General features: G+C 40.2%; 1 protein-coding gene across 5 annotated transcripts in view; it reads left to right on the plus strand.

Annotated features, from left to right (window-relative positions):
• ARHGAP6 (Rho GTPase activating protein 6) overlaps positions 1-18973 on the plus strand; it is a 331846-nt gene that overhangs the window by 280367 nt on the left and 32506 nt on the right. For all 5 annotated transcript variants that reach the window (XM_074814833.1, XM_074814838.1, XM_074814836.1 and 2 more), the window contains 2 exons: positions 8311-8382; positions 18566-18822. In XM_074814833.1, coding sequence (XP_074670934.1) covers positions 8311-8382; positions 18566-18822 — 329 coding nt within the window. The remainder of the gene's footprint in view (positions 1-8310; positions 8383-18565; positions 18823-18973) is intronic.

An 18973-nucleotide genomic window follows, 5' to 3' on the forward strand; every position in this document is an offset into this window, starting at 1 on the left:
GGAGAAAAATGTGTAGCAAATTACCCTTTGGCCCGCTCTTTCTGGGTTTGTTTTTGTTTGTTGGGGTTTTTTTGTGTGTTTTTTGTTTGTTTGTTTGTTTAATCGAGTACTATGATTTGGGAGTTCTTATGACACAGGAAATCCTGTGCTAATGTAGGCACTGAAGCAAGCAGAGATTTTTATTATTTGAGAATCTGACTCAGTCTATGCACTGGGAAGTCAGACTTGGCATCCTGCATCTTTATCTTCTCCCTTTCCAGGGGTTCACCCACTTTTTGCTACTCTCCAGTGCCAGCCACAGAAGGGCACACAAGGGCATTTGGCCCTTACTTTCTAATCTTCTAAAGGCTGCCAGGTAGCTTTGCACGCTTGAGTAAGTTATTTCCGTCGTCTCTTCTATATATGGCAGCAGCAGCAGCTTCCCTTATCCTAGTATAAAAAAAAAGGTTTGAGCAACTGTTTATGTTCCTATCAAAATGAGTTGGTTTCCTTAGGTCCAGCTAAAGGTTTAGCAAATACCAATAAGCTCCAAAACAATTGTAGTTTAGTATGCTGATTTTTCATTTCCTCTGTAGGACTCACTGAATATCTTCTTCCCTAGAGTTCATGTAATACAGCATTTAAAATGTATTGGTAGGTTAAAAAGCTATATATTTTTTCATTCTAGTAATGCCAAAATAGCTGAAAAGATTTTTTTTTTTCATCTTTCCAAACACTGTTATCTCTAGTCAAGAGTCCAAATGCAAAAAGACTACAGAATACATTTTTTTAAAAAATCAAATGAAAAGGGAAGATAGGGAACTTTATTCTTGGTTTTTTGTGTGGTGGTTTGAAAAATTCTGACATAATTAAAAATTCTGATCTTTTAAGGATATTTATACACGGCATACACAAACTGAAGGCAGGCATCCTCTTTGTATTCTCTGAAGGGTTGCTTTTGGTTCGTCTGTTAGACCTGCAGCATCCTGCACAGCAGGAGTGCGGTGGCCTGGGGCAACTGGAAAACGACTCCTTCCTGGCTCCTCTTCTAGCCGGGGTGGGCTGTGCTCGCTGACAATGCCCTCCCTCCACTTGTGGCTTCTGCATCCCTGATCTTGCTCCAGAGCCCCAGTCCCCTATCCCCTATCTACTAAGGTTTGACTCTCACCCTTAGAGTACATTGCACCTGTGTTTGCTCACCAGTTAACACAAGTCCCTCACTACAGAGAATCATGGAAGAACACGTTTGAAAATATCAAAGTAGTTCTCTCTTCCAACATATATGCTTGGAGACTATTTAATACCTTACATACACTAAGGAAGGTGTAGGCAAGTGGAGCTGAAATGTGTTTTCTTATGACTCCTCTGTCCACCAGAATTGAGTAGTATTTGCTGTCTGAATTAGAACATTGCCCAAAGTAAGATTTTTTTATTTTTTATTTTTTTTGTGAGAAAGGGTTTCTACCTATCTCGTTATAGTTGTAGTCTATATCTGTATCATCCTGCTGTTTTCCAACATGTAACATTTTTTGTTCAGCAAGTTGAGACATGAGTCTGATAGAAATAGACCTTGAGAATAGGGTTCAATAGAAATGGTACATTTTTCACTCTAACAGATTTGATTCTAGTTTTGAACTACACTTTTTAGATGTGTTTTCCTAAAAGACAGGACAGTCTATTGATGATATGCTCAGCTGGTATAAATTGGTATGTCACCTTTGCCATCATAATAGATGTGGAGCATCAAAAATCTATTAATACCTGGGAAACAAATTATGGAGGATTGTTTGATTTTCTTAAAAAATTTGTATCAGAATCACAAAAGGTTGTTGTGAAGTGTTATTTGATTAATAAAACTTAGGTCCCTGTAGAGATGCAGCTTGCTTTTGAAGCAGGGGAGGTTTCCAGCAGTTTTGCCTTCTAGGCAGGTTCCACGGCAATTTATGAATACTTTCTAGAGCAATAATTTAATTCATATACCAATATGACCAAATTCTTACTGTTCCACAGTAAAGAGATAGTGTATAATGCAGAATTTAACCTTCCAGCAGCTTCATCACTTAAACCTGCACATTTGGACTTTGTAACTCCTCCATGTTTCATTTTAACAATCGTTAATGCCTTAGCCCAGAGGGGTTGAAGCACATATCTGAAGAAGATAGGCTAACCGCAGATTACCAAAGAGTCTGATGGGATGAGGGAGAATAGAATGAAAAGCACACTTTTGTCTGATGGTTGTGGGTTTTCTCAAGTGGTGGTATTGTATACACTCTGTACTACTGAGAACATCGTTTCCTGAGCAGTCAGTTTGCCCATGCCTCACCCGGTTTCTCACTATTGCCCTGGGAAGGGTTTGGGTCAGGCAGCGCTCCTGCCCAGAAGACTGCAACGCTCTGGCTCTGGTCCCACCTGCGCGCAGCCCATGGGGAGCTGCAGCCCTACTGAAGAATGGGCTCTGACTTCTTCAGCTCTGCCCTTTTCACGCAGTTTCTTCTGCCGTAAATTCATTGAGGGAACTTCCTGGAGAGAGAAATGCAGAAGCTAGTTTGCTGCATCAGAGAAAACAGCATGTAAGAGGGGAGCTGCCTCCGGGTGTGTTTGTGGTGCCTGTGGCGGGCAGTCGTAGGCACGTGTGAGCCGGCTGCCACCTGGAAGGTCATGGCTGCAGCTGAGGGGTGCGCTTGAACAAATAAGGCTTTTCTTCCATCTGTAGGCTGACAAGCACAAAGGAGTGCTGATTTAAGTCAAAGTGAAATAGAGAGCAACATAGGCCATATGGAGAAGTAGTGTGAGAAACAGGGAGATAGTCCAAGGCTTCTGGAGGAATATAATAATCTGCATCACTGATGGAGATCCCCTTGTGTGTGTACTGCTGAGGACAGGTGAAAGGGAGAAAGAGAGTGATGGAAAATAACTGTAGGCTCAGCCCTTCTGTTTTTATATTGCTTTATATGCCAAAATCTCTAGCTCCTGGTTCTCTGGTTGAAATTGTTTACCTTCCATCTGTGCTGCAGCTGGCAGTGCTTTGGAAATTGCTGAGTGGGGACAGGGTATTTCAACAAGTTAATCTAAATAAATATTTCAAGATGGACATTTATAGTCACAGAAATGGCTAAGTAAAACCAGCACACTCTTCTTCAGTAGAGCAGCTCCAAGCGTGCATTCAGAAGCAAATTTGCTTTGTATAGTGACCCAAAGAAGCAACTTCAACCACAAACACAGTGCAACTGTCAGTGAATGAAGCACAGTCTCGTCTTTATTGTGCTCCATCAACAGAATTTAGCAGTGTGTTCTGATTGCAGAGTCTCTATTACTTGCAGTATTGCACAGGCAAGAGAGGCTGTAGCTTGGAGGTTGAGTGCAGGAGGCTGGCACTTGGGAAATGTGTCGCTCTCAATGAGTGAAGTGAACCTACAAGTCCTCAAGAGAGGTCAAACTTGGTGCTTTGTGGTGCCATTGGCAGTCATTTTCAAGACCGAATGGATTACACTTTTAGAAAGTACAGTCTATTTTTATTTTTTTCTTTAAATGCAATTAGATCCAATTACTAATACCTGTTAAGGGAAAATGGCCATGAATACAACTACTATGAAGAAGTATTTTAGAAATCTCACAATATTGACTTTTTCATCTGTTTCTGTTTTGATAAATGAGCTATGGGTATGATATTCATCTCTCACATAACTTCTCTCTTTATACTGTGTGAAAATAACCCTTAATTGTAGAACATGACAAATTTTCTTCCCCAAATGGACAAGAAACACAATTCTCATAAGCAAAGGAAATTGCCAGTAGATGGGGAGGGGAGTTTTCTTTACTCAACCCCATAAGCAACAGATCACCTCTTTTGTCAAAAACCTGCCTAGTTATATTAGTTTAAAGGCTCTGTATGAATTTATGAATTATGTTTTCGATTAACAAAGAAGTGTCTTTGAATGTAAGTAACATAAAAGCAACATCCATTCTTATAGATAATCTATAAGCCCATGTTTAAGGAAGGAAGATGCTGAAGAATCGTATTTTTGTTACAGGTTCACTTCAAGCTTATTTACATTGGTATTTCCATGATCTGAAGCCTAATACCGTAATAGTGTCATAAAAATGACTTAGGAAGTTCAGGTGCTATTGTGCTTTTTACTGTATATTATATTAATTATGAAAACCATACTGTATTAGGGCTTCACAGCATAGTGACTATTAAGTGACATAATATGAAACTGGTGGCCAAGAGTTCCTGAATGTTAGCTCCAGGTGTGCCACTAACTCTGTTATCTTGAACAAATTCCCTATAACTAAATTTGTGATGCTTTTGCTTATGCTGAACAACACCTCTACCTACCCAATAGACTTGTTGATTTCCATATCTTTAAAATTAGTAAAGCAGTACTGGAAGGAAATAATAGTAACAGGATTCAGCCTGCTTGCTCTCTCTTTTAGTCATATGTGGTGTTGGTAGGTGGTCTTGTGCAAAGCAACAGAGTGATCTGTCATTAAAAAAATACAAAGTTCTCTCCTTTTTTTTTAAACTTCTAGAGCTGAAATTTATATATCCTCAGTGTGAAAATGGCTTCTTATTACCTAGTTTATAGAACCATGGTCTCACTTAGAGTGAAATTTAGGCCCTGAAATGTGCTATATAGAATCTGGGATTGGAGAGTGTAACCGATAATTAAATGGTGTTAGTGATGACACCGCAGGTGTCATTTCAACCTTAACCCAAAATTTCAAAAATAATAATCTTAGATGTCAAACTCCTCAGTTCTTGTCCAAAGTCAGTATATGAGTATAAATACTCTTGTATTCTTTAGGCTGTGGTTCACTGACAGAGTTGTAAAAAGATGACCTAATTTTTCAAATAGAGAAGTCTTTTTGGCATTAACTGAACATGGAAGTGCTCACCACTTTGGAAAAACAGGTCGCATAGCAATTTAATATGCACTCAGGAGCTTGATTCTAGACTCTTGGTCTTTTAAATATTCATCATGCTAGTCTTAATATATAGACGCCCAGAGAGTGATGTAAGCATTGAACAAACCAAGTTCATTTCTGAAAAAAACTGATCTGCACAGCTGCCTGGGCGGGTGTTCTTCAGAAAAAGCAGAACAGGTTATGAAAGAAAAAAATCCAGCTTCCCTTCACTTTGACAGTAGTTGTCTTTTGAGTACTTCTCTCATCTTGCTGATACTCTTCAGTGGAATCTGTTGGAGGAGCAGTATATTGTTCATCTATGGAAAGAAGACATTAAGTGATAATTATGTACACAAAACACTGGATAAAAGCCCAACAACATTTATCACTTTGTGGTTTAAACATTTCCAAACTACAAATTAAAATAGCGGTCCATATTTAATAGCACTTTGGGCTGATACAATGCTATTTTGCATAAATATTTGCTAATTAATTTAAAAATGTATGGTAGGTATAATGCATGGGTAATAATGCTTTGCCTGTTTCCCAAAAATGCTTTGGATATTAATTATATTCTCAAAACACACTGCAGATAATAAGTACTAAACATTATTATTATGAATTGGGTTAATTTAAGGTGTAAAACTGCTAGAGTTGCATAATTCTTTAAGCGCATTATGAATATTTCAGCAGTGTTCATGCCTGATGTAACCTGAATCAGCAATCATTTCAAAACATATTTATTTTTACAGAATATAGATTGTAATTAAGCACGTCTTTTGCTGGGGAGAAGGAGAACTGGAACTGACTTTAGACCTTTTGGCAGATCCCCTAAGCTTTAGCTTTTCACTGAAATTCCTCTCAGTCTTACTTTTACGTGCAACTCTCTCTTGCCACTCAGTAAACTGTAAATGTAAATGGTTGTAGCTCCACTGCCTTCCGTGGAACTGCACTCACTGCCCAAGGTAAGTGTCTCCGCTCTGTCACTGCTATCTCTTTCTTTGCTCAGGAGTGCTCAGAGTGGACTCTTTTCTGTATTTTCTGGCTTGTCCATCTACAGAACTGCTTCCTGCTTCTTATATTCCTCTGGGCCTCAGCATCACTTGTATCCAAAATTCAAGGTTTGCAGAGACGGATGCACAAATGTTATCTCAGCCTGTCATTTACTGAGGAATTACTTCACTGTTGGAGTTGAAAGAATCACCCATTAAAAACAAGATTCATGAGAAATCATTTATAGTCTGGCTCTGGAAGTTGTTAACCTGTTTTCCATGTGGATATGAGTGGCATTTGTTTCTGTGTTCAATATTGAACAGCATTCATTTTTCCTGTATTTCTGTTGTATTTGATTGTGCAGTGCTAAAACACTCCAGAAGTTGCCGTTGTGTAGATATAATATCAAAACACTGTATTTTACATCCGATTTCGACTTTTGTTCTCATTTTTATGTCTCAGTAGACTTCAGTGGAATGTCGGAATATCAATAAATGGGTCTTTGGAGAATAAGGCTCTAAGGTTCCAAAGAAATGTGAGTCATTTATCAAAAGGCTACTGTGAAGCAGTAATTTGAATTTATAACATAAAAAATCATTTGAAAATTTTATATTTAAAGCTAGAACACAATGGTAGTAGGGAACCCTATAAAAACAAGCAGTACTGTCAGGTGTATGTAAACAGGCTACCGACTTAACTATTCATATTGCCAAGAGGTGAAAGAAGAATTTCTGTAATAAACTCAGTTTTATCAACTGGAAATGTCAGAAGGTGTGAAAAGACCAGGCATATTAATCAATCAAAATATGACTCTGAGTTATGAACTTGTCATGTGGCTATGAAAAAGGAAAATCTAATCATAGACCGTATCAGGCAGTGAATTACCACCATTACATTGGTGAACTCTCATCCAGAACACCTTACCCATTCTAGTCAACCTTATTTCAGAGACATGTATTCTCACCGGAGCAGGTGTGGAAAAGGGGAATTACCATAACCAGTAAATGACAGTATACCTCAAGAGACAGGAACTGAGTATCATAGTGAACGGAGTGCTTGGAGCAAATACGCTCTAAATAAATGCAGAGTGCAAGTGGAGTCGATCAAACCACAGTTACATAAGGTAAAAGGAAATGTTAATTTTAAAGTAAAAGGATATTAACTGGCTATGAAAAAGTCATAATTTTTCCAGCTGTCTATTGAGTTATGTTCTGGGCATGATTTTCAATAGGAGTTGAGGGAAGACTGTGGGGAAACGGCTTGTGTTCTCTCACGACCCCTAATTGCAGAGATGAGAGTTCATTGACAAAGATCTGCCTCATTCCTCTGTGGTATGCTCCCTACTGTGAAAGACCACTTAAGACACTGGCTTACAGAACTAGAAAACGTGTTGAGACAGATTGTTTGGTTACCTCCTTAACATGAAAGTGAAATACAGATACAATGTGTTAATTTTTGAGGTTTTGGCATATTACAAAACCAGTAAGGCAAGGGTACGTGTTCCTTAACCTTTAGGTAGAGTGGTGTCTATGTTAGTGTTAGTATTAGTCCCTATGTTAGACCCTTTATATTGCTTTGGAACTTAAAAAATTCAAAAGGTACAAGTTAAAGCAGGCCCATGTCTTAATCCCAGGTATTTGTTGAGACCTAATAAATAAAATGCATTTTTGTTGACTTTTCATTATAAAAGATGCTGCTGAAGGAACTAATGATAGCCAACCTTTTGACGTAATTGTTTCAAGAATGAACTTGCCTGCACTGTGGCTTGAAATCTTTGGTCCTTAATACCTTAGTGAAAACTTTGATGATAATATAATAGGGTGTCAGAACAATAATTTCTATGAGACTCTAATCCATCTGAACCAATTTGGACATGCTGTACCAATATGCAAGCTCCCAGTGTGAGTTCCTCTCAGATGGGTCATGTGAAGGTGGTCAGCTATCACCCAACTGTTACGCAGAATTTATCCTGGAGGTTAGAAATCCTCCCTCTCCAAATACTACCTTCAGCTCCACACCTGAATCACAGTCTTGTGACCATGGATGAGGGCTAACCAGTACCTTTTAGGTACCTTACTATGGAAAATATCCAGCAACAAATCTCCATTGTTAAGTCTTCAAAATTAGCTTTTCATTCTGCCACATGGGCTGTGTGACCACAGATATGTAGATGTGGCCAGCAGTATGCAGTGGGATACATTTTGGTTCCCCAGTACAACTTCGGCATTTGGGTGAACAAAGCAGCGCTTCTTTGGGCTGAAGGACTGTGACAGTCCCTAGCCTTTGTGAAATGTGCCCCACAGTCTTCCTGACTCCCAAGTGCCATGGCCATCTAGGTCTGTGTTCCTACAGCTTGTGCAGCAGCAGTTTGTTCAACATTCTCTCTCTTCACTTCCTTTTATTTTTTTTTCTTCTTTTTTCCTCTTACAGATGGACAAAAGAGGAAGAAATCATTAAGAAAGAAACTGGACTCTTTAGGAAAGGAGAGGAACAGAGACAAAGGTAAAATGAGTACATATTTACTGATCTGATTGGGTCTTAGTTTTGCATATGAGATTTCTTCAGTCTTGTATGTATACTTTCTGGAGCAAGAGAATTTGCTGAGCTGAGGTACTGCCTAGGTATTTATTTTCAAGTTGAAAAATATGTCTTATCTTTTCTATTTGTCATTGGTATAACCCAGATCTCTTCAACTGACAGCTAATTTCCTGGGAGAAAAGGAGGAGTTAAAGGACTGCATATTTTCTTCATTGTTCTTTCTGCCCATTTTCACGATCCAGTACAGAGTGCAGTCTGGATAAGATGATCCAGTTGTTTACCTGTATTTGCACTCTCCTCTTTCAATTTGCAAAGCATGTGAACCCCACCCTGCCCAAGCAAGTCAGTTGGTTTGCTTTTCTTTTTTTAACCTTAGGAAAATAGCCATTGTTTAAAATATAGAAATGATTCAGTGCTACTGATCAGTTAGATTTTAATAGACTCCATGTGACATGGATTTACAGATAAACTTGTACTCTTTTGTTTGGACAGTTATCAGTTTTATGGGCTGGGTCCTAATCCACTGGACTTGATCCTTAATTTGCAGCCATTTGAGCTAAGTCTAGACGTTGAGACCTGAAAAGTGTTTCTGAAATCGCAGTTTCCTGCATGTAGGTAATTGTGCATCTAATTTTGTGTTCCCTTCTGGAAAAGTAGTTCTGGAAAAGTGGTAGTAAAACTCAGTATTAACATCCCAGTTTCACAAACCCGCACACAAATGTACAAATTTGTAACAAGAGAAGTGATTTCATTACTCTGACGTTATTGTTTGTAATCTAATTTGGCAGAAGGATGGAACTTTGAAATTCCATTGAAAAAATGAACGTCCTCTTTCCAAAGTTACTTTAGATATTTGTCAGGAAGAAAATACTTTCCTTTTAATTTTTGTTTCTTTGGTGACTTCATATATGGGATTATTATTTTCTTGATTTAAAAATGGCTGTGGGAAATATTTGCATTAGTTTTTCTAAAACTGAAAGTCCCCTGACACGTTTGTTTGGGTAAATCCAGTGTTCTCCCATGTTGCATTGCAAGTACCTAATCTTTCATTTATTATGAGAATTACTTGATGTAGGACTGAGCCCACGTGCAGAAGGAGTCTTTAAGGGAGAGGTTTAATGATTTTATAGCCACCTTTGGGGAAAAATCTTATCTTGTACTGCTCCTGTCAATGCATTACATTTGGCTGCAGTGTAATTAATCAGTCATTATGTTGCTTAGCTTCCTTGTTTTTTTTTCATTTAGTTCTCCATGCAGTTAAAAGTGCAAAGCAACATAGTTCTGTGCAAAACCTTCCCTGCTTTTCAGTGCATTTACCAGATACTGATCTTCATAGCAGCCTGTGGGGTGCTTTTCTGCGTCGGAAATGGCTAACCACTTACTGCTTTTTTTAAAAAAAACTGTTCTGGCTTTCACAAATTTTTAATGCACTGAGAGTTCTTATCTTTCCCCCCATATGGGTAGCGTGGCTTTGGTAGCCTCCTTTTAAAGTTTCTATTTAAAAGCTCTTTTGAGAGCTTAAATACATTTTATCTTTTTATTCTCACATTTTTCATTGCAGTAGCAGATTTTAGCAATAATAAATTGATTTGATAATTCACCAAAGAACAAGTTTTGCTGTGTCACCCAAACCCGGTGGATCTTTGCAATTGCACCTCCAAACTCCTCCAAGGCCTCTTTGATACAGTGCCTTGAGAAATGATAGCTTCCTTCAGTGATGCATACAAATGCTTAACCTGGAGTTGCTCTTTATTCCTCTAAATTCTCTGTTGCCAAAGATCTTTCAAACAATTTTTACATCTCTGTTCAGGGATTTTTTTGTGTCTACTTTGCATGATAGCATTTATACTCCACTCAGTAACTTTGGGGGTATACTTTCTGTTTTTATTCCGATGGATTTTCTAAGTGTACTTTGCTGTTTAGGTCAGCACTTTGTGCTTATTCATCTTTGTATATATTTATCTACTTCCTGTTTTTCAGCATTGCTCATATCTTCTGGTTAACTATACCCAAGCATTTTTAAAAATCACTATGCTGATTCTCTTAATTTTAATTCCTTTTTTTTTCTTTCTTCTTTTAACTTCAGGCGTTTCAAACATGTACCACTCTGCTTTTATCCTCTTTCTTCTGCCTTCCACTGCCTTATTCTCATTTATAGAGATGTCTTACATGCTCTCTTCATGTATTAAATATTATAAGAGCACCCTCTGAGGGGAAAATAGCCCAGCACTACTCAAAATAGCAGAATCTATATTTCTCTCCTTTCTTGAGGATGTCTGTATTGACAGTAGTGTCGGGTTGGTCAGTAAGGGTAGAGAAGGCCAGGAAACTGAAAGGAGTTGGGTTCCCAATGAGGTTGTGTCAGCAGAGTGAAAAGAAAGCCATGTTGGCTCTTATTTGTTGCCAACAGCAACCGTTAGGCAAAAATAGCCCAGATAGCAGCATATGGCACCCTACTTCTTAGGGTTTCTGTCCATGGTTGTTTCTGGTGTGCTCTGCCCTTCTGAGTTATTAAAGATGATCTGCCACACAGATACTTGCTGAGCAGACTCATAATCCATGATGGCTCAGGGGATGAGCAACCAGGAATGCCACATGGGCCCTTAGCCTGGCATGGTTGGTGGAAGGTGTCTGTTTTCCTGTAGGAAGCAGCAGCACTAGCATCTCCCCCAGCCTCAGGAGTTAGGAGGGACAGCATCGCCCAGCTTGCAGATGATGAGCTGGCTCTGGAAAGAAGAATGTAAGGCCTCATGCTGCTGGTCTCCGTAAGGATGAGCCCACCATGCTCACCTCAGGGCCAAGCCCCACCACCTTTCCTGAACAGTGGTCTCCATATCACCCAAAGTCAAAGTTAACCTCCCTCAGCGTGTGTGTCACAGCAAGCTGGAAGTATTATCCTAGTCTGTTCCATGGTGTTTTTTAACAAACATTTCTACCATTTATTTATGAAGAGAGTATCTTCCATACAAACACATTGCACTGTGGACATGGGTGTGCACAAACAAAAGGCAGGGAGCACTTACTTACCCACCCGGGCAGGTCCCTAGCTCTCATGCCCGAAAAGAATGCCTTGCTTCTGTTTCTTTTTGGGGTTTTGTGGGTTTGTTTTGGGTTTTTTTGGTAACTAGTCCAGCTGCACCATTGTGAGAAGGAGACAGTGAGACCAGTCTGCAGGACATCGGAGGGGAAGCAGGGAAGCCGATTTCCAGAACACTTTATACAGACGAGTTGCAGCTGCCTTAATGCAAACAGCATTTGTGTCCCTTCAGCATCACTTTTGTAAGCACAGTTGCAGTTTGAAGAGTATGTAATTAATCCCAAACATTTTGAGTTTCCCATGTCCCACCTTGGGAGACCCCACATACCAGAACAAGTAACAGTGGAGGGGGCCATATTGTTAGCTCTTGAGTGGAGTATGTGCCAATGGATCAGTCGATCAACCTGTCTGTTAAGTGAGAGTTTCAGCAAATTGTCATACTTCTGAAAGCCAACAAAGACACTAAAGTAGAATTGAATTCACTTTAAATGAGATTCATATCTTTATTTTGTCCTTTTTGAGAGATACATATGTCCTTATCTCATTAAAAGGGGCAAAAATTCTAAAACAAGTGTTTTTTCAATTGTTTTTACATCTCTGAGTGACTCACCAGATCAGGATATAGCAAAAGTTGCCAGATGTAAACAGACAAAGCAGGAGAGCAGCACTCTGCTCAGATATTTAAGCAATATTTTCAGCTTCCATCATTCGATGTCTTTGCTTTTCTCTACCCAGCTTCCTTATTTTTAATGGCCATCGTGATTCTCAGTCATGCTGTCTACATGTCTCCAAACATTTGCTTTAGCTGCTAACAAACACTACTCGGGCTGGAGGAGCAGTAAAATGTCAGTGCTGCTTGGAATAAGAAATTCTCAGGATGCTCTGCATGCTGGCAGCCGAGTACTGTTCCCTTACAAATTCACTGCTAATTTTGACAGCAGCAGAAGTGGAGCCTTTCATTTGACTCCTGCCAGTGGTACAGGGGTCAGCATAAGCCTACCTACTTAGACAATACACACAGGCATTCCTGAGAGAGATGCTTCCCAGAAAGGATTTCTCCTAGAAGATTTTATCAGTAAACCAGCTCCATTTTGCCTTGGTTCCAGTAAACACTACAGGTGAACTAAGAGACCTGCTCAGAAGTAATAATCAGTTGTTACGTGATTTGTTGAGCAACTGAGAATCATCCCATTTTCTGGTGTTTCTGTGTGGAATGTAAATACTTGACAGGTTCCATAGGGCCTTAGCAGAGCTGCTCTGTATGCTGGAGTTTCTGAGAAAAGGTCTTCCTGGTAACTCTGTGGTATATGCAGATCCATCAGTAGATGTTTAATTTTTCTTTAGTTCAAAATTTTGGAAAACATCTTCCTTGTTTACTTCCCAGCCATACTCAATAAATTTAGAGGTATTTCTTAATGTTTGCATTTGTTCTTCAGCAGTTCAACCTGACATGATGTTCGTTTGTCTTGGCACAGCCTAAGGAGAGAGCTGAATAGATGAAGTTTCTTTTTTATTATAGTTTATTAGAAATGTGGTTTTTTTTCAAGCCTTTCCAGCACCCTACTGTGCTTTTTAAAAAACTTTTAAAATGTTTCTCATGCTCTCTAGGTATACAAAAGGTTTTTTAAGCAACACTGTGTCGTATTTTGTACTCAAGTCAACTAAAGGACTGAAGAACCTCTTGGGTATTTTTTTAAAAAACCCAAAATCCTACCCACAGAAAAGCCTAAGTAATTGGGAAGGCCTTATGTCACTCCTTGAAGGTCAGTGAGCTCCAACTAGCTAGAGAATGGAGTTTCAGCCACAGAACTGATGCTGAGAACATTGTCTTATCTCGAGTCTTCTGGAGTCAGTGCAGGGTTTTGATGAACATTCAGATGGAAGGAGTTTTGCCATTCCCATTATGTATCAAGTTCTCCATTTTCCTAATTTTCTTGCTTCCACCACTCTCTCTACAGATCCAAAGTAATTAATTTCAGTTAGCAAAACAGAGTCACCCAGTCTGGCTAGCTGGGGACGTTGAGTTAAAGACCGCTACCCATTTAAATATCACTTTAAAATCATATTATTCTTTGAGCTGTCTCACGCTATTCCTATCATTTAAACAGAGGTAGTACATGCACTTCAGTAGATCTTGGTCACAAGGTTTTAGCAGCTCAAAACCAGCACTTTAGCTGTACTTAAGAAAAAACCCCAAAGTGCTAAGGAGACTATCCAAAGTTGCTGTATTGTATGCTGTTCACTTTATTAGCATTGAAGGCCTCATTAGGGTCTAGAGTGTAGACCTCACTGGTTCTTAATAGATTGTTATGGTTTGTGGAATAGAAACCACAATTTTCGCCAGCTGAAACTTCAGAGAAGCCTTCAAAACTATACTTGGATGGGAAGACATGAAGCCAAGTAAGCTAACTGTATGGGTCAACATCCTGGATATCAGGATTTCTGATCACTGAAACTCTTATTTGATCTGGCTGGGAGTTTTTCTGTGACATGCTGCTTTTGATTAGAAAACACTGATTTGCCACCACAGAAAGATTTCTTAGGAACATACCAGTTTTGATGAAAATTTTGTTAAGAAACTTGCATCAGCTGCAAGATGGACTTTCTGGTAAGAGAAATTACACACTTCTCCAAAATAGCAAATTGTCTCCTTTGCCAGTAAACACTAAAAACCAGAATGGATCAAAAGTCAAGTCCTTATGTGCTGCTGGCTAATTATATGAGTCTGCATTTCCAAGCTGGTTGCCCAATCCGGCAGGTTTTTTCACATTTTTACATGGTGCTTTCTGCAAAATTTATTTTTAAGCTGCTCACTCTCCTAATTGAGTAAGTGATCAAATTTTTGTTGGGTTTATAGAGAGTAGCTAACTTAGTAGCTTTGGCACTCAGTATATACACAACAGACCAGAGTTTGAGCTGCTGCTCTAAGGAATGCTTCTTCATACAAATGAAACATCTGCAACAGCAGGGAGCAGTAAATAGAGAGTTGGTACTTTTACCTTGATTGTGAGACCAGAGTCTCAAACCTACACATCTTACATCTGAGTCAGTGCCCTTTCTCCCCCATCACAGAATCACAGAATCGTCTAGGTTGGAAAGGACCTTGAAGATCATCTAGTCCAACCTTTAACCTAGCATTGGCAGTTTCCAACTACACCATATCCCTCAGCTCTATGTCGACCCTACTCTTAAACACCTCCAGGGATGGGGACTCCACCACTGCCCTGGGCAGCCCATTCCAATGCCTAACAACCTGTTCTGTAAAGAAATACTTCCTAATATCCAGTCTAAACCTTCCCTGGCGCAACTTAAGGCCATTTCCTCTTGTCTTATCACTCATTACTTGGTTAAAGAGACTCATCCCCAGCTCTCTGCAACCTCCTTTCAGGGAGTTGTAGAGGGCGATGAGGTCTCCCCTCAGCCTCCTCTTCTCCAGACTAAACAACCCCAGTTCCCTCAGCCGCTCCTCATACGACATGTGCTCCAGACCCTTCACCAGCTTTGTTGCCCTTCTTTAGACACGCTCGAGTAATTCAATGTCCTTTTTGTAGTGAGGGGCCCAAAACTGAACACAGTAATCGAGATGCGGCCTCACCAGTGCCGAGTACAGGGGCAAGATCACTTCCCTGTCCCTGCTGGCCACGCTATTTCTGATACAAGCCAGGATACTATTGCCCTTCTTGGCCACCTGGGCACACTGCTGGCTCATGTTCAGCTGGCTGTCAATCAACACCCCCAGGTCCCTCTCTGACTGGCAGCTCTCCAGCCACTCCTCCCCAAGCCTGTAGCGCTGCCGGGGGTTGTTGTGGCCCAAGTGCAGCACCCGGCATTTGGCCTTATTGAAGCTCATACAGTTGGCCTTAGCCCATCGCTCCAGCCTGTCCAGGTCTCTCTGCAGAGCCTCCCTACCCTCGAGCAGATCAACACTCCCACCCAACTTGGTGTCATCTGCAAATTTACTGAGGGTGCACTCGATCCCCTCGTCCAGATCATCAATAAAGATGTTAAACAGGAGTGGCCCCAAAACCAAGCCCTGGGGGACACCACTCATGACCAGCTGCCAACTGGGTTTAACTCCATTCACCACAACTCTCTGGGCCCGGCCATCCAGCCAGTTTTTTACCCAGCAAAGCGTGCGATCATCCAAGCCTCGAGCAGCCAGTTTTGCCAGGAGAATGCTGTGGGAAACAGTGTCAAAGGCCTTACTGAAGTCGAGGTAAACTACATCCACAGCCTTTCCCTCATCCAATAAGCAGGTCACCCTGTTGTAGAAGGAGATCAGGTTTGTCAAGCAGGACCTGCCTTTCATAAACCCATGCTGACTGGGCCTGATCATCTGGTTGTCCCACATGTGTTGTAAGATGGTACTCTGGATGAGCTGCTCCATCAGCTTCCCAGGCACCGACGTCAAGCTGACAGGCCTGTAATTTCCCGGGTCATCCTTCCGACCCTTCTTATATGTGGGCGTCACATTGGCCAGTTTCCAATCTGTCAATGGGTTGCTAAATACTTTGCGTGACTACAACTCTTCTTTTTTGAATAAATCTGAAATGTCAAAAGAGCTGGCGTTCTCTCTACTGGACATGATATTACCTGTACAACAGGGAAATTGTTGGGATTGAATACTTCTGAAGAGTGATGGGCAAAACATTCTCTTCACCACCACCCCACAATATATACACACACACTAGTTTTGGTGGGAACTTGAGGCTGTAGCCAGTCTGTGGAGGGTGCAACTAATTCTCTTAATTTCAGCAAACGAGCAAAAAGTTACTGGTTTTGCCAATTCTTTAACGTAATTGCCACTGCCAGCCAGCATCACTTCCATCTCTATTTAGTCTGAAAATCAGCCAGTTGGTTTTCATCCAGTTCCCCATCTCTGCCAGACATTGAGAAATCGGGGAAGCAGTTCATGTCCTCTGAGAATGAGGCCTACAGCAAAGTAGACTAGAGGCTCAATGTCCTTTCACTGCTCTACAGGCACGTTGAGCAAGAGCAATTAAAAATCCCACACCTCAGAGTTTTGAAAGAGGAGCAACACCTACCTCAAAATACCCGCCTTTACATAATGAAGTCAGGGAGAAGGTGATTTTATTGAAATTCTTTTAATAAGCAGTACTGAGATCTCATCTCCTGCTGATCTTATCCCCATTGATCCCAGTGCTATAGGATCAGTGACATCAGCATGATGGGCATCACTGGGCTACATACTGCTGTCCTATCCCAATTTGAAGCACACGTGGCTGTGAGCCAAAACCAGGTAAATATTTCATGTTCAGGATTTCATTTGGCTCAGTGGCTTTACTCAGGAAATGCTGTGGAAGGACAAATAAATAGGGGTGCTGGAGGTACAACAATGTACCCAGTTAGACAGCCAGCAAGGAAGACATTGTTGCATATGTGTATCTCAAGTTTGTAGTCTTAGATGTTCACTGGTAAGATAATTCAGAAAAGAAAAAAATGTTAATGCTAATACTCTCATCATTTTATAGGCACACTCTTCTGGGTACAGGAGGGATGGGTCTAACTCTGGGCTCCTGGAACTGGCAATCCCCGCATTGCTTGATACCCATGAGATGATGTTCTTTCTTGTCCTAAATTAAATGCAGATGGTTTTAGATGTCATTCTACTCACAGGTCACCTCCAGACTTGCTTGATATGTGAGGCTCTGCTTCCTGATTTAGTTTTGTCTGGCCACCAAACTAAGGTCATGTCTTAACATTTCATACTTTTAAAGAGCAGTAATGTTTCTCACCAAATCAGAACAATGGGCCTTTGTCTATTTAGTATGATAGGCTAGTAGTGTCCTCATTTAGGATTCATAAAATATAGTCTTCTTTTCAATGCCTTACTTTAATCTTAATGTAAGCCTAGATAAAATTTGAAACTGTCATCAAACATATAGTCAGACTTTAAGTCCCAGGAGAAACTTCAGCCTTTCATCATGTAGACAATTGTGGCAAAAGAGAAGGATAGTGTGTAAGGATTTTTTTGTTTGCCCCTTTTTTTTTGTTCCTTGTTTTCATAGTAAAAAAAAAAAAAAAAAAAGTTTAAAAAGTTGCACCCATTTTCACCAGGATGAATAGAGTCAATAGCTATTTTTTCATTCCATTTGAGCACAAAACAGTACTAGTTGGCAGCCTGACCCACTGGTTTTGGTTCTACTAATCTCAGATAGGTCTAGATTTGAAACTTAATGACAAGAATTTCAATGTTAGTTGTTGTTGGCAAATTCACTGTAGAGCATTTTTCTGTTCTGTAAAATATGTGAGCATTTTACTTTGAGACCTGAAGTATATGCTGCTTTTGTACATTACAGTTATGTTGATGTGGGATGGGATTATATTCTTTCTGTTAATTGAGAGAAATCTCTATTCCACTATATTTCTATATGTCCATATATATTTTTGTACTGTTACAAAGGACCTTTATACTGATATATCACTATTAAACCAGTTTAGTCTTACCAGTATGTTAAAGCAGGATAGTTCTTGTATATATTTAAAACCATATCCTTGAAGGCTTAATCTGAATAGTGGATGCACTTACAAGCTCCCTGTACAGGTAGGCACATACCCTCCTGACCTGTAATGAGACCCATGCATGAACCTGTACCCCTTGACCGTGGTGCCTTGCAGCATTTGTGAGAAATATTTCAGACTCCTTCGCCAGGTTTCTGAGAGAGCTGTGGCACCATCCAGCTAGGCTTCCCAGTTTTAGGATTAGGTTACCGGAGCCTCTGATGGCCCTCTGCATCATCTAGATATAGCCAAAGGTGCCAGACTGCCATTTGCCTTCAGTGAAAGTTAATACCTTAATTAGATCTTCACCCAAGTGATTTTCCAAGATTCTGTGTGGTATGTCTTGCATGATCCAACTGGAAACAGGATTCAGATACCATGGGCTACAATTACCTGGCACGTCTCCACTATTATTTTATTGTTTGAATGTTGTTATTATTATTATGCAGTCTAGTACTTCACTGGAATTATTATATATGTAAAGGGATTTCAGATTGTTTTTCTTTTTAAAGCTTAATACTTAATTCTTTTTGTACTAAATAAATATCAGATGTTCAGTAAATATTAATTTTGTTGTTGTTGTTGCAGAATTTATTCCCCAGGCTTTTGGAATGCCCTTGTCCCAAGTGATTGCTAATGACCGGGCCTACAAGCTCAAGCAAGACTCTCAGAGAGAAGAGCAAAAAGATGTTTCAGATTTTGTGGCCTTTCTCTTGCCGTTTGGAACTAAAAAGCAGAACAAAGAACTTTCAAGCAGTAACTCATCTCTTAGCTCAACCTCAGAAACACCAAATGAATCCACTTCTCCTAACACACCCGAGCCAGCGCCACGAGCAAGGAGGCGTGTAAGTAGATCCATCACAATGTGGTGCAGGCCGGTAGGTCCAGAGAGTCTCGCTGGAGCAGGAAAAAACTCTGTTGTGCCCATGGATTGTGGAATATTTCTTCTGTCATGTTTGAACAGTCATTTTCAGGTGAAAGCTGGCCTGTTCTATA

The sequence above is a fragment of the Strix aluco genome, chromosome 2 (assembly GCF_031877795.1).
Source record: "Strix aluco isolate bStrAlu1 chromosome 2, bStrAlu1.hap1, whole genome shotgun sequence".
Lineage (NCBI taxonomy): Eukaryota > Metazoa > Chordata > Aves > Strigiformes > Strigidae > Strix > Strix aluco.